At 42.4% G+C, this 12,500-nt stretch overlaps 2 protein-coding genes across 4 annotated transcripts in view; both read right to left on the reverse strand.

Moving 5' to 3' along the window:
- Window positions 1-1,327, reverse strand: part of pgm2l1 (phosphoglucomutase 2-like 1) — a 20,746-nt gene extending 19,419 nt beyond the window's left edge. The window contains exons 1-2 of one of the 2 annotated variants that reach the window (XM_076282908.1): window positions 886-1,327; window positions 546-712 (exon numbers count right to left, since the gene is read on the reverse strand). In XM_076282908.1, coding sequence (XP_076139023.1) covers window positions 546-644 — 99 coding nt within the window. In that variant the 5' untranslated portion in view covers window positions 645-712; window positions 886-1,327. Of the gene's footprint in view, window positions 1-545; window positions 713-850 lie in introns of both variants that reach the window. The other variant, XM_076282907.1, reaches the window with a different exon arrangement.
- A 1,274-nt stretch (window positions 1,328-2,601) lies between these two features.
- The window catches only part of abcg1 (ATP-binding cassette, sub-family G (WHITE), member 1), a 28,433-nt gene continuing 18,534 nt past the window's right edge, over window positions 2,602-12,500 (reverse strand). For both annotated transcript variants that reach the window (XM_076282909.1, XM_076282910.1), the window contains 9 exons: window positions 11,260-11,383; window positions 10,294-10,408; window positions 9,588-9,736; window positions 9,134-9,235; window positions 8,585-8,753; window positions 8,022-8,122; window positions 6,876-7,034; window positions 6,462-6,580; window positions 2,602-6,088 (listed from right to left, as the gene is read on the reverse strand). In XM_076282909.1, coding sequence (XP_076139024.1) covers window positions 5,860-6,088; window positions 6,462-6,580; window positions 6,876-7,034; window positions 8,022-8,122; window positions 8,585-8,753; window positions 9,134-9,235; window positions 9,588-9,736; window positions 10,294-10,408; window positions 11,260-11,383 — 1,267 coding nt within the window. In that variant the 3' untranslated portion in view covers window positions 2,602-5,859. The remainder of the gene's footprint in view (window positions 6,089-6,461; window positions 6,581-6,875; window positions 7,035-8,021; window positions 8,123-8,584; window positions 8,754-9,133; window positions 9,236-9,587; window positions 9,737-10,293; window positions 10,409-11,259; window positions 11,384-12,500) is intronic.

A 12,500-nucleotide genomic window follows, 5' to 3' on the forward strand; every position in this document is an offset into this window, starting at 1 on the left:
TGTGCCAGTGCAATTGTTGTTGAGATACAACCCTTCTTTAAGTCATTGACTTCACAGACAGGTCTATTTGAAAAGCTCATTAAATATGAATTAGATGTGATAATTAAGGCTACACAGCTAAGGGCATGCATCCTCATGGAAACAGCAGAGCCTGGGATTTTCTGAGTTTAGCATCATCATCTGTCTACGAAGTGGAATTCAGGATCTGTATAGGTGCCCCCTGCCACATTGCCTAGAGATGCCAAAGAGATTGCCAGGTGACAGAGGGTGGGAGATTACGAGATCATAATTTGTTGGGTTATCATTTTAATGGCATGTTCATGTAACATAGGCGTTGATAAAGTATACGTGTCTTAATGGTTTCCAATAAATATGTAAGTTTTTTAGACTAGTGAAATAGACTCACCTGGAAATAGCTAGGGTATTACCCAATCCATGTATTCAAAATAATGATCTGAATGAATGAAACTACGACACTAATTCTAGAGACATGGCTATGGACAGAGAGATGTTGGTTTTCCTAAAATGACATTGCGACAACTCACCCTATCCCAGGTGATCCACTGATAAATGGCCTTGTCCAACTGGGGGTCTCCGGTAGCATGGCAATTTTGGTTAGCGTTCATATCACCGTTATCTCCCATGGTGGCAATTTCCAGAAAATAAAACGATTTAACCCGTCCTGGTTACTTCCACAGTTGACGTTAGCTTGCTAGTATAGTTAACACAAAAATAAAAGGCAGATGCAGTTATTTAGTTGGCTAAGCCATTCAATCCCATTTGCCAAATGGGTCAGTCAGTAGCGGGTGGCTCAGTCACAGTCAACGAGTAAAGTAACGTGACAAAATACCCAGTTAACTGTACGCTGTAATAAAGTCATCGGACCTTGACTGTGCCGCTGCCTTCTCGGAGCTTTGATGTCCTCTCAAAGTTCGGGTAGGCCTACGATTTCCAAACTCACTATAAAAAAGCCGACTATTATCTGGTGATATGTACAGTGACATCAGAAACATCCCGCACTATCAACCATAAGTACATAACAGCTACGAAATGTGGTGACTGATCACGCACTCACGACGACCGCTTGCTAGCCACATGCTGGTAAACATAGCTGCTGCCGTTAGCTGCAAAGTCAGATAGATTACACTAATACTACAGTAGCCTACAGTTAGCTGAGTAACCACTGTACAGCTTCCTCTGTTTCGTTAACCGAGCAAAGTATCTACATCCTCCATTCTTTTAATTATTGTAGTCCACAAAACATCAAATGCCGAGGCCGAAAAAACTGTCAAAAGAAGTTGTTTTGCTTCACTCGCTAGATTGGATACTTGCTACGATGTGTGTAGACATCGAGTTGCATTGTGGGAAACGTAGTTTTACGTCTTCACCACAAAATTGACCATCATTTCGTCGACAGATTTAAAGTGTTAATAGGTTATAGCCTGGAAAAATCCAAACTCATTCACGAAGTGAACAGAGTCTGGTGACTCTCGATTGGGAAACCTTTACAACACTTCCATCGCAGCTTTGGTTCCTTTTTGTAGCTACTTCGCCTAAAATTTACAAACTGACAATAAACAGCATCAACAGTCAGGAAATGTATGTGGGTCTATCTTTGCTGTAAATAATTGTTTTTCAACTACAGTTTTTTTTATGTTCGCAGGTGTTGCAGCTTGTTTATCAGTTTTGGTGTTGTCTTCCCTTCTCGTCGATGATTGGCCTGACATTTTTCTTGTCTGAGAGAAACAAATGGTGTTCCAGACCTCCTGAAAGAAGGTGTAGGTGGGAGGGGCCAGGCTAATTATGCGGGAAGAACAGAATTCAGGGGAGTTCATTTTATTACTGAAAAAAAAAAATATTTTACTAACTATATAACATATCACATATAGTGATTTTTGATAAGCCATGCTTGAAAATGTATGGACAAATTGGCCTTCAAAATTATTATTGCCAGCACAGGTCGTATAGCCTGGAAATCCAGACCCACATATAGAAAGATTTAGGGTTTGGCTATGCGTAATGAAAATGGCCCAACTCGAGGGGCGGCACCAAGCGTGCATGTGAAAATATCGCTGCACACAATTGGATAACACTACGACCAATGATTACTGAATGATTCCGGACTTTGACGTCGCAGCGCTATAGATAGAAAGATAGATACTTTATTGATCCCCAGGGGAAATTCAAGCCTATATCACCTATATATACACCAATGTGATTGGTGCAGCTTGGCTCCAAGGGCATGGGTAATGGGCATCATTACTGATTGCCAGTGACTCGCTGAGCAAATTCAAATTATCTTTTTTCGCAAGAGCTCTGGATTTCCAGCTGGTCATATGCAAAAGCCTAAAATTGCTAAAGTGAAATATAACAATAAAGACTACTAATAGGCCTTACTAGTAGGCCTATAGCCTACTAGAGCTACTACTACTACTACTACTACAAGCCTACTACTACTATACCTACTACTTATAAATTAATAATAATAATAATAATAATAATAATAATAATAATAATAATAATTGTTGTTGGTGGTGTTGTTAGAACATCAAGTAATCAATAACAACAGTCAGTGATTAAATTATATCATTAACACAACAATTTGGAAAATATCATATATTTATTAATTACTCTACAGAGAAATAACATCACAGTTTTAGCTTACGTAAAATGTCCAGAATTTATATGAATCCCATATTTGAACACCTGAAAACAAAATAATAATAAAATACAGCATCCTAGACAGTGCTCAAGTGGGACAAAATGCTTTTGTCTTTTTTTTCCATTGAGCCAGTTTAAACAAAGGGAAACTATGGAAGGGAAACCAATGACAAAAATAATGCCCCATATCCTAAGATACTCCTTTGTGAGTTCTGATTGAGCCCATGCCCAAGAGTGATTTATGCATAAAAGTACTGTACACGGTATTAACTCTTGATTTGAACAGGTCCACAGTAAAGATATAGAAAGGAGTACTCATCAGATTCATAACACTGCAGTTACAGCTTACTGTACATGTGAGAGAACATTGCAATATTTTCACAGTAAAGTTCTGGGGACCTAAACGAATAGTACAGCAGGAGACAGTGTAGGTAAGATCGTAACATATCACACACAAATAAAAAAACATCCTCATCATATTTAGCAGAAGCACACTCTAGACGTTTGCATTGATGCTTGCTTAATGGTGTATATCTTATGTTTACATGGAAATCCATTTCATCAATTGAAGAAGATTATGCAGACAACTAATTATATTTGAAAGACACTGGCCTGTCAAGTCACAGAAGATGACACAGGCCATCCCTTAATTATGCAATGAAAAGATATAGAAAAATCACAAGACAAATCATCAGTGTATTCTCTCATAAGAAGATGAAGGGTGAATCAGTTCAACTTTACCCACTACACCCTAATATTCCCTTAGCATGACGTCAGTCGTTTGATTGATGACTCAAACATAGCACAACATAAACACTAAATCAATGTAAGAGACATTGTTGGGCAGAAATTAACTTAATTAAAGAATTCAAAATCCGTGGGCTCAGTCTTTTTGTTGTGATAGATGCTTATCACAAAGGCAGTGTGAAACAGTGAAATAAAAAAGACATATAAAAAGAAAAAAATTCCTGACCACAGTTGTAAACCACTGTAGAAATAAGCAAGCTTTGTTTAACCAGTAAGTGACAATTTTTAGTTCAGTACTGCTGTTTTTGTGATGATTTATTAATTGGTGGTTCGTTTTTAGTTTTTGTTTTCCCAAAATTGGTATTTCCAAATACTCTTGAGGTTTACAAGTCTGATCAGCGTTAATTTTCCTTTAACTAAAGTAAACAAAAAACAAAAACAAAAACGAAGCATGAATATGGACAAGCTGCCACATAATTTCACCAGGAAACCGACTGAAATAAAGAGGAATTCATTTGGACCCGTGTGATGAGTGATTTTGCACCCTCCCACTTGGTACAAATCACTCAAAAAGTCTTTATTCAAGACAATGTGTGACATCTCACTGATATGCAGTGCATAAGCCATTATGAAATAATGCATACAAATTGCATTCCTAAATAAGTTTTGTTCCTTAGAAAGACTGAGGGGCAGATGTACTATCGCTTTTGCACCCACTTGAGGCATATTTTTGTCGCAACGTGCACATAAAAACATGGCGTGGTATGTACAAACAGGCCGCACTTGGGTAAAACCACAGACTGCCTGTCACAGGAGCCGAGAATGGCAATTTGCACTTTTCCGTGTCATGCATATGCATTCATAGGAGGGTCAGGGTAAAGTGGGAGTTTTGTGTAAAAAGTAAAATGCGCCTAATTAGGTATTCCCCTGTCCATGAAAGCCTACTTCTGTTTTGCGGTGAAATATTTCCGCCTTGTAAAAGCAGGTGTTAATCCAAATTGCAGTTAAATGAGTCAATAAGAAAAACTTTCAAAGACAACAGAATCGTTACTCAGAGCACCAGTTTTGCATCTTTGTACTTTATCAAAAGCAACCTTAACTTTTGCTGGCATTTCGAATGTCTTACTTTCACTTTCACGTCATCCACTTAAACTTCCCTACTTGCTAGATTTGACCAATCTTCCACAGCCTACATGCACAAAAGTAGTTTGAGTAGAACCACTGCTCTTCATTATCTCCCTGCTTATCATGTATTATTTCATGATGGTTAAACATTTGATTCCTTTTAATGTTGTCATCAGTTAACCTCATCCAACTGCGCTTGTGATTGAAGTATGGCTTTCAGTTGTAAACATTCGCAAATTGTGGTAGGGGGGTGGAGAAAGGCGCTGATTACCCAATGAACGGCAGGTTTGATAAATACCACGTAAAATGAAGAAGCACAGCGTACGCTTTCTGCGGGTTGGCCATGGCGCTGATAACGCTGCGTTCGCAAATCTACGCAAATCTGGCACCCTGAGTAAAGAAGTGAGCTTTATCATCAGGTTGCAGCAAGTCAACAGAGATACTTGTTTATACATTCACTACTCTCTGGATCACTGTTTATCTGGCCCTGAAGACTTTTAGGACTTTTAAAGCTTTGTGCTATGAACCAAACTATAAAAAGACCATGCCATGTATTCATACACTCAGGCAGATTTCATTTTGATTGTTCGTTGCTGATTTGGTTTCCAGACAAGTCTATTGTGCCATCATGACCAGTGTGTGATCTGATGGCTATTACTATCTTTAGAGTTTTGCCTAAAGGTTTATCTGACCGAGAAGAGTCCAGCTCCCCCCCTATTGTGGTCCTGCCCCATCCCTTGTGGTATCCATCCACAGACACGAGACAGAGATAAACACTACTGCCTTACCTAGCATTCAAGACAAAGAGAAAGTCCTATATTTATGCACAAACCCCAAACAGACTGAGGGAGCTCCCATTTTTGTTTAGGGGTGATGGGGGAGTTCAGTGAAAAGTGCATAAGTCCTCCACTTCACAATCATCCACACGGGGCAGCAGAGGACACAGTGCACAAGTTTACTACGTCACATTCATCACAGACTCTGTGGACGCTCTGCCGAGACCGCCGTGCCCAGCTGGACCGGTCACTATGAGATGTGCTTCAGACTGCCCTGCCCAAAACCCAAAAGCAGACAGCATGCACCCCCTGAGCTCCCTGTGTGCTGTCGCCCCGACGTCAGGCTCATATATATGCAGTGTGTGTGTGTGTGTGCGTGTGTGTGTGTGTTTGTGTGCAAGGTTTGAGGTCATGCTATGTTAAGGGAAGGATGGCCTCCTTGAGTCTTTTGTCTTCCCTATATCAAAGGCATCCTCTTGTTTTCCGTCTGCCTCTCAGCGCTCCGTTCTGTGCCCACTCTGTGCCCACTCTGTGCCCACTCCTGCCCTGTCTATCTCTCTGCGTTGATCTTGTAGCGCAGGACGAAGTAGGCCGAGAGGCGCAGGGTTATGAAGAAGATGCCCAGCACAATGAAGTCCAGGTAAAGCTTGGCGTCCTCAACGTCCAGCTCCTTCAAAATGGCCTCGGATTTCTGAAAGTGACAGATCTCGTCTTTTTCACAGTGAAGGTCCTCCCGGTCCAGACCATAGATGGACAAGATGACCCCCTCAAAGCCGTACCTGCAGGGAAGGCAGGGACGAGGATTTTAGTGAAGCTCTCTCGGTTACTGTTGGTTACAGTTTGGGGCAGCCGTGGCCTACTGGTTAGCGCTTCAGACTTGTAACCGGAGGGCTGCCGGAGTATATATACTTATACTTTTACGTTACTGTATATTTCACATTTTGGAAAGTTTTTTCATATTGAGAGAAAAGACTGTAGGCCCTTGTTTCAAAGCTGAAACTGCGTTGATATTCTGCTTAAATGGACATCAGAATCAAAATGTCCAGAATAATGAGCATTGTGACATTAAAAATGATATTGTTGGCCAACAAATGGCAAACAATTACTCATCTGGGAGACTCACCTGACATATGAAATATCTGGGTGACTCACCTGACATATGAAATGTACGACATCCATTGGAGGTATGCCGGTATCGTGTCAAAACTGACGAAGAAGCCAGAAAACAGCAACACTGGAATTGCTGTCACTGGACCGACAAACGTCGCCACCTGGGATGAAGAAATACATTGGCCTCGTCAATATAAACCCCAGAGTCAGCCATTTTAAATATAGTCACTACACGTCAGGCAAAACAACAGGCTATCATTGTTTTCACTCAGTATCAACTTCCAAGCACAGCTCCTCATTAAAACCTCCATAGTTTCACTAGTAGCTGAGTCAACGTCTGGCTGAAATTACATCTGGGCCAACTGATGCTATTGGACTTTCACCGTAACCGTAAAGCACAATAGGTCTGAGTCGGAGGACTTGTGTCAGCAAATTGAGAAGCTTCGAAACACTCGCCTGTAAAGAGGTGGACGCAGCGCCTATCAGCAAGCCCAGGGACTGGGCAACCAGGGAGGTCAGCGTCCCCAGGGACAGGAAGAGAATGAAGCGGACGGCGTCCGAGGGTTGAGAGGTCATCCAGTAGACTATGGAGCAGTATGCCACCGGGAACACCACCTTCACAGCAAGACATTATTGCACATTAACAACACCTTCACAGGAAGACATTATTGCACATTAACAGGAACACCACCTTCACAGGAAGACATTATTGCACATTAACACCACCTTCACAGCAAGACATTGTTGCACATTAACAGGAGACGTTAGGGTTAGGACTAGTGACTGCAAAAAAAGCTATATGGTGTACCGTTGTCATTTCTAAGAAGCATCAATGACAATGATTTGTCAATGACTGATGAAAAAAAATCCCTCACAAACCCCTCAACCCCTCAAATGTGGTGGTAAAATAAGAGGTGGGTAATCTATGAATTATGTGATGGTGACTGTGACATGCAGTATCAGATTTTTAAAAAAGGCATTCAGAACATGTTTGATAATTCGCTTTGGACAAAAGCATCTGCAAAATCCCATAACCATAACCATAATGGTGGAGGTTATTGTCCAATGTTTATAACAATACCAGTGGTATTAAATAGTCCCTAAAGTGTTGATGAGAGTGTATATATTGTGAATGTGGATAATACAGTGTGCTTTTTGAATGTTAACAGTTGCAATTGGTGAATAGACTCTTTTGAGAGATAGATAAACTCTAATAAGAGGTGTATAAACTGTGTTTACTTGCGTTTAGCTTCTAATACATCCCTGTCTGTATGGTTTCATTTCATAGTTTACATGATACAAAAGAATAATAATAACATACATATTAAAAGCACTTCCTATTAATATCATTAGTAGCATCACTTTATTTTTGGAATGAGAAACTGTGTGAAATGCCCCAGAGTGGAGTTATATAACGGCAGTGTGGGATTTGGTTTAATCAGGACAATGGCATTCTGACCTGCAGCGCAAACCCATCATGTTCTCCAGCTATATATGTAATAACTCCAGTGCAATGGCGCTGGCAATTACATTTTGGGATAAAAATACTGATGCCCACTTTTATCCCAAAAGCTATAATCGGAGCCAAAAGGGTACCCTTACCTGAAAAGGAACATCAGCCATGGTTTTTGCCAGATAGTAGGCCTTTAGGCTGTACCAGTAGTTTAAATGCTCACGCAGAAACACACCCATCTCCAAAGGAACTACAAAACACAATTAAGACAAAAAGTGGATTCATTTTCATTTCTTTCTTTGTCATGCAGATGATTTAATGATCTAACCCATAGTTACTGTAGCCATATGATGCCTAAGTTTGATATATATATTTAGACAAAGAATAACAGGGATATATTATTATTATTATTCCCTGGCAGAAGAAGCCTATTAGTCAAATAGAAATGCACCATAAATCATAATCTGGCATGGGTAGGAATAATGTGATTCTGAACTGTCTGAAGAGGGTTCTAGGCAAAGATTCTAGAACAGAGCTCTGTTCTAGAATCTTTGGTTGCAGGTGTGTGTTAAGCGTGGCGGTACTCACAGGTGAGCACGGTGGGCATGAGTCTTTGGTTGCAGGTGTGTGTTAAGCGTGGCGGTACTCACAGGTGAGCACGGTGGGCATGAGTCTTTGGTTGCAGGTGTGTGTTAAGCGTGGCGGTACTCACAGGTGAGCACGGTGGGCATGAGTGCGGCGAACATCAGGAAGAGCATGGAGAAGAAAAGGAAGCCGGAGTTACTCAGCACCTTCTTCGCCTCGTTGCCAATCCCCAGGTAGAGCAGCCCAATCAGGATGCCGATGCCGATGTGAGACGTGATTCTCAAGTGCGTCAACACCTGGTCACAAGAGGAAGGAACGTGAGGGAGAGAGAGATAGAGAGAGGGAGAGGAAAGAGAGAGAAAAAGAGAGAAAGATGGGGAGAAAGAGAGAGAAAGATGGAATTAGTCAAAACACAAGCACACACAGAAAGAAAGTGCACATTTTTGTAAACTAGCTTTTTCAAAATTCCATTTTTAGATTAGTGTTCTGTTGTTCTGGCTTATGCTTACAACTGGTTCTGTTGCATCTCCGCAGAAGCCTTAACGGTTGGTTAGTGACATCATCTGTTCTTGTTTTTCATTGCATAACTAGGTTCCTGTCTGAGTGAGAGGCTGTTTGCGTTGGTATAGTGTTATTGCAATACCTCTCCTGTCCACAGGGTGGCAGTGTGTCTTACCGAATCGCGCAGGATGCTGATGAACGTTCTCTTGAAGAGGATGCAGAACTGCGTCATGCAGCTGGCTGAGAAACTGTGGCAGCCCTCGGAAGAGGACGAGTCCTGCAGGAAGAGAGTGATGCCCTCATTACATCTCTTACACAGAACCAACTTACAGCTTTCATTAGCAATTATAATTTTTCATGGGGCTTATGATTGTACCCAACGCAGCACAAACAACACAAACATTTTTTGCCTATAGGCTCTACTTAGATCAGGCATAATTTACAATAAAGGAAAAATCCATTTTCAAACCAAATTTTGTTAGAAATGCAAAAGTTTCATATAATATGACTGCATACAAAATGAAAGGTTGTCTCTAGTAACATTTCTTCCAAATAATTCTCTTAAGAAACTAATATTTCAGTTTTCTCCCAGCGTGTTTTGTTGAGGTGTAATTCCAAGAGGCCCGTACCTCATCTGAAACCCTGTGCCACAGGAAGGGGTTGAGAGGGCCGTTCCCGTTCATCTCGCTTTTGTAGTCCTTCTCACACTTCCTCTCCTGCACGGCCTTCACCAGGCGGGCCGTCTGGTCCCCGTACTCGCCCGAGGCCACCTCCATCACTGAGTCACAGGAAGCAGGAGACGTGTTAGAGGTGGCTGGAGTAGGTCCTACGTCAGATCCTCTCCATGTCTGCCCTTCTCCAGACACACCTGACTGAGATTAGGCTCAGTGGAGGGCCCTTTACACAAGTGAGCTTGAACATAAACATCACCCGAACCCTGTTCCTAACCCTAAACCCTATGATGGACAAAAGTCTGCAACTGAATGTCTGTATGAAACACCATGATTGATATGGTCATTGACAATAATTCTGGGGCTCCCCATTAATATATAATATTATGGGGGGGGGGGGTCTCTGGGGGCCCCCTGTCAGTGCTGGGCCATTAGAATCGTCCTAACCCCCCACCCCCCACCCCGCGGCACCCCTGACCATTGCCGTATGGACCCTTTCAACAATAAAAACAAAAACAATGCTTGAACATTCTATTTGGTTCCCAATCTACTTCCTCTGCATTAAGATAACATATGGAATGTTAAAACGGAAGCCTTGTGGGGCCAACTATGATGCTGATAATGGAACTCTCTTGAAAGGGTCTATAGAGACGAGTTTGCTCACCGAAGTCGGCTGGGTTGTGGTATGTGGGGCAGTTGAGGCCAAGGTCCCTGAGGTAGGGCACCAGGCTGGACACCCTCCCCCTGTATATGCACTGGCCCTGGCTCAGGACATACAGCTGGAGGACACGAGACAGACAAGAACCAGGTCAGGGTTAGGGTTAGAGGCATTAGCATTAGTATACCAACATGACTCAATGCTCAATATCTGAATCTAAATCTCTCATATCTGTGACATGTGCACTTCTAGACAAATGTACAGCAAATTCTCATCCCATAGGTAGGTATAGTACCGGTAGTGCTTAGCTAAAATTAAGGTGTGTTGGGGGACTTGGTCAGGAATCTCAAAAATGTATGTGGGATATTGGGCTAGGCTACATAGTGTTCAGAGTGATATCTTCCAAGCTTGACCTGAGGTCTTATCGACAGACAGAATTGGTACGGACTCTAGTGACTGACCACAAAAATCAAAGTATGGTGTGAAATAAATGATGACCAGCACTAAACTGACATACCTGGTAAAGAAAGACATCACAACTAAGAAATCTTGGTGGCATGCTTCACCTGGTGTCTAGAGCCCATATAACTACACCCTGTGCTGGGCAGCAGTGGTCTAAGAAGAGCTCTGTGTGTCTGTGTTGTGTTGTGTTGTGTTGTGTTGTGTTGTGTTGTGTTGTGTTGTGTTGTGTTGTGTTGTGTTGTGTTGTGTTGTATTTGTGTTGTGTTGTGTTGTGTTGTGTTGTGTTGTGTTGTGTTGTGTTGTGTTGTGTTGTGTTGTATTTGTGTTGTGTTGTGTTGTGTTGTGTTGTGCTTTGCTGTGCTGTGTTGTGTTGTGTTGTGTTGTGTTGTGTTGTGTTGTGTTGTGTTTGTGTTGTGTTGTGTTGTGTTGTGTTGTGCTTTGCTGTGCTGTGTTGTGCTGTGCTGTACTGTAATGTGCCGTGTGTCTGTGGCATGCTGTGTGCTGGGTCACCTTGTCAAAAAGCTCGAACAGCTTGGCACTGGGCTGGTGGATGGTGCAGATGACGGTGCGGCCGCCCTGGGCCAGAGCCTTCATCAACGAGAGCACCTGGAAGCACGAGGAGCTGTCCAGACCACTGCACACACACACACACACACACACACACACACACACACACACACACACACACCACACACACACACACAAGAGAGGAGGCCATTTAGACAAGGAATCCTCAGAGACACCTCAGACAGGCCTCAGAGAGAGAGAGAGGGGATTCGTGCTGTCTGAGAATGCTCGTCGGTCTCGGTGTCTGGGGTGTATGAACAATCTCAAGGACTGATCAACACTTCACAAAGATGAATACAAATTCCAAGAGCTCTTCTGAGGAATGGACTTGAGCCCCATCCCTTCCCCTCTCTCTCACACAACACACACAGGACACACTGTGACGATTAAGACCCTGAACAGACTCAGGGCCTTCTTCAAATGTAGCCTTGAAATGTCTTTAGAGGTACTGCTGTCTGGTATGGGGGCACCAGAGAGAGCCGCTAAATGCTAAATGCTAACTTATTTTTATACTTAATGTGGAAGAATAATTAAGCATGCAAAGAGATGTTCTACTCAAAATTGTGGTCTCTCAAAAGAAACTATAGGGGTGTGAACATGTATTTAAGTCTATTCTAAAGTCTTGGGTTTCATACAAATCAGCCGTGTCACACCCTTGGTAATATAGTCCGAGGCCCTGGCGGGATTTAGCTGATTTTTGGCAGAGGTTCCCGTAAGCCTGAGCAGATGAGCTAAGTGAGATTGGGAGCACACTTGGCCGTGTAAGTGAGAGAGTGAAAGAAAGAGAGGGAGAGAGAGATAGAGAGAGAAACAGAGAGAGAGAGAGAGAGACAGGGAGCAGGGAGAGTAAGCAAGTGAGGGAAAAAAGCGAGAGAAGGAGAGCTGCTCTGCTAAGCTAGCAGAGGTGACAGAGAAGAGATAAAGAGGGTAAGCAGATGATTGGGGGTGAGGACACTGAACTCTTTCAACCCTTTTCCCTCCAGAGCACTGAAACAGCACCACTGGCTCATCACAACACAGAACACACACACTTCTACAATGTTCCTCTTTAGATCAGAACTGACTCTGATCCGGTTCTGAAAGATTTTGATTATAAAAAAGATTCTAGAACACTCTCTTGGAGTTCTAGTTCTTCTTGGAACCCACTTTCAACTGTTCCCATTAAATATGCCTTGTCACTGCAG

This window comes from Alosa pseudoharengus, unplaced genomic scaffold (assembly GCF_046254945.1).
Source record: "Alosa pseudoharengus isolate Yale_2024_CS ecotype anadromous, Long Island Sound unplaced genomic scaffold, YU_APseudo_1.1 YU_APseudo_1.1_scf_13, whole genome shotgun sequence".
In the NCBI taxonomy this organism is placed as follows: Eukaryota; Metazoa; Chordata; class Actinopteri; order Clupeiformes; family Clupeidae; genus Alosa; species Alosa pseudoharengus.